This window comes from Penaeus monodon, chromosome 15 (genome assembly GCF_015228065.2).
Source record: "Penaeus monodon isolate SGIC_2016 chromosome 15, NSTDA_Pmon_1, whole genome shotgun sequence".
NCBI lineage: Eukaryota > Metazoa > Arthropoda > Malacostraca > Decapoda > Penaeidae > Penaeus > Penaeus monodon.
In genome coordinates, this window is record NC_051400.1 from 36,178,569 (window position 1) to 36,179,165 (window position 597).

The 597-nt window shown below is 41.0% G+C and overlaps 1 protein-coding gene across 1 annotated transcript in view; it reads right to left on the bottom strand.

The window, feature by feature from the left end:
• Positions 1 to 451: 451 nt before the first annotated feature.
• LOC119582347 overlaps positions 452 to 597 on the bottom strand; it is a 6,269-nt gene continuing 6,123 nt past the window's right edge. Inside the window, exon 4 of the mRNA XM_037930563.1 lies at positions 452 to 471. Coding sequence (XP_037786491.1) covers positions 452 to 471 — 20 coding nt within the window. The remainder of the gene's footprint in view (positions 472 to 597) is intronic.

The window sequence follows — 597 nt, forward strand, 5'->3', positions numbered from 1 at the left end:
GACCCCTTTCACTTGCATTACAGGCAGCCAGGCGTAGAAAACGCAACATGAGCCTAACTCTCACCAAACTGTACAATGAAATAGCTGTCCGGGAACTACAGGGAACTGGCGTGACCCTCTGGGACAGCACGCTACCCTTGTCTGTCCAGTACAATGATGCCTGTATAAAGAGGAAAAAGAATACACCACCTATGTTCTACTGGAAATGCAAAGATATAAGACACCTCGGTTATATCGTCGTGGAACAGTTTGCTGACATGGTGTACAACGCTGTCTGTAACAAATATTTGGAATTTGATGATTATTGCGGCCAAGAGGAAACGCCACATCTTTGAAGTGGAAATATAATGGAAAAGATGGTTGTGTAAACATCAATGCCGTATTGTTTTTTCTTCCTTTAAAATTATTGCCTGCTGTATGTCATCGATCATTCAAAGTGGAACCACATTTTTTAATCGACTGTGTTCATTCCTGTCAGAAGAAATATGTTAGCATTAAAAATTCAGTCTCAAAGCTACACTTTGAAGCACCTTTTCACCAAAACATACGTCGTCTGCTAAACTTTCTTGTTGAAATACGGTTCCAGCGCCATCTCTT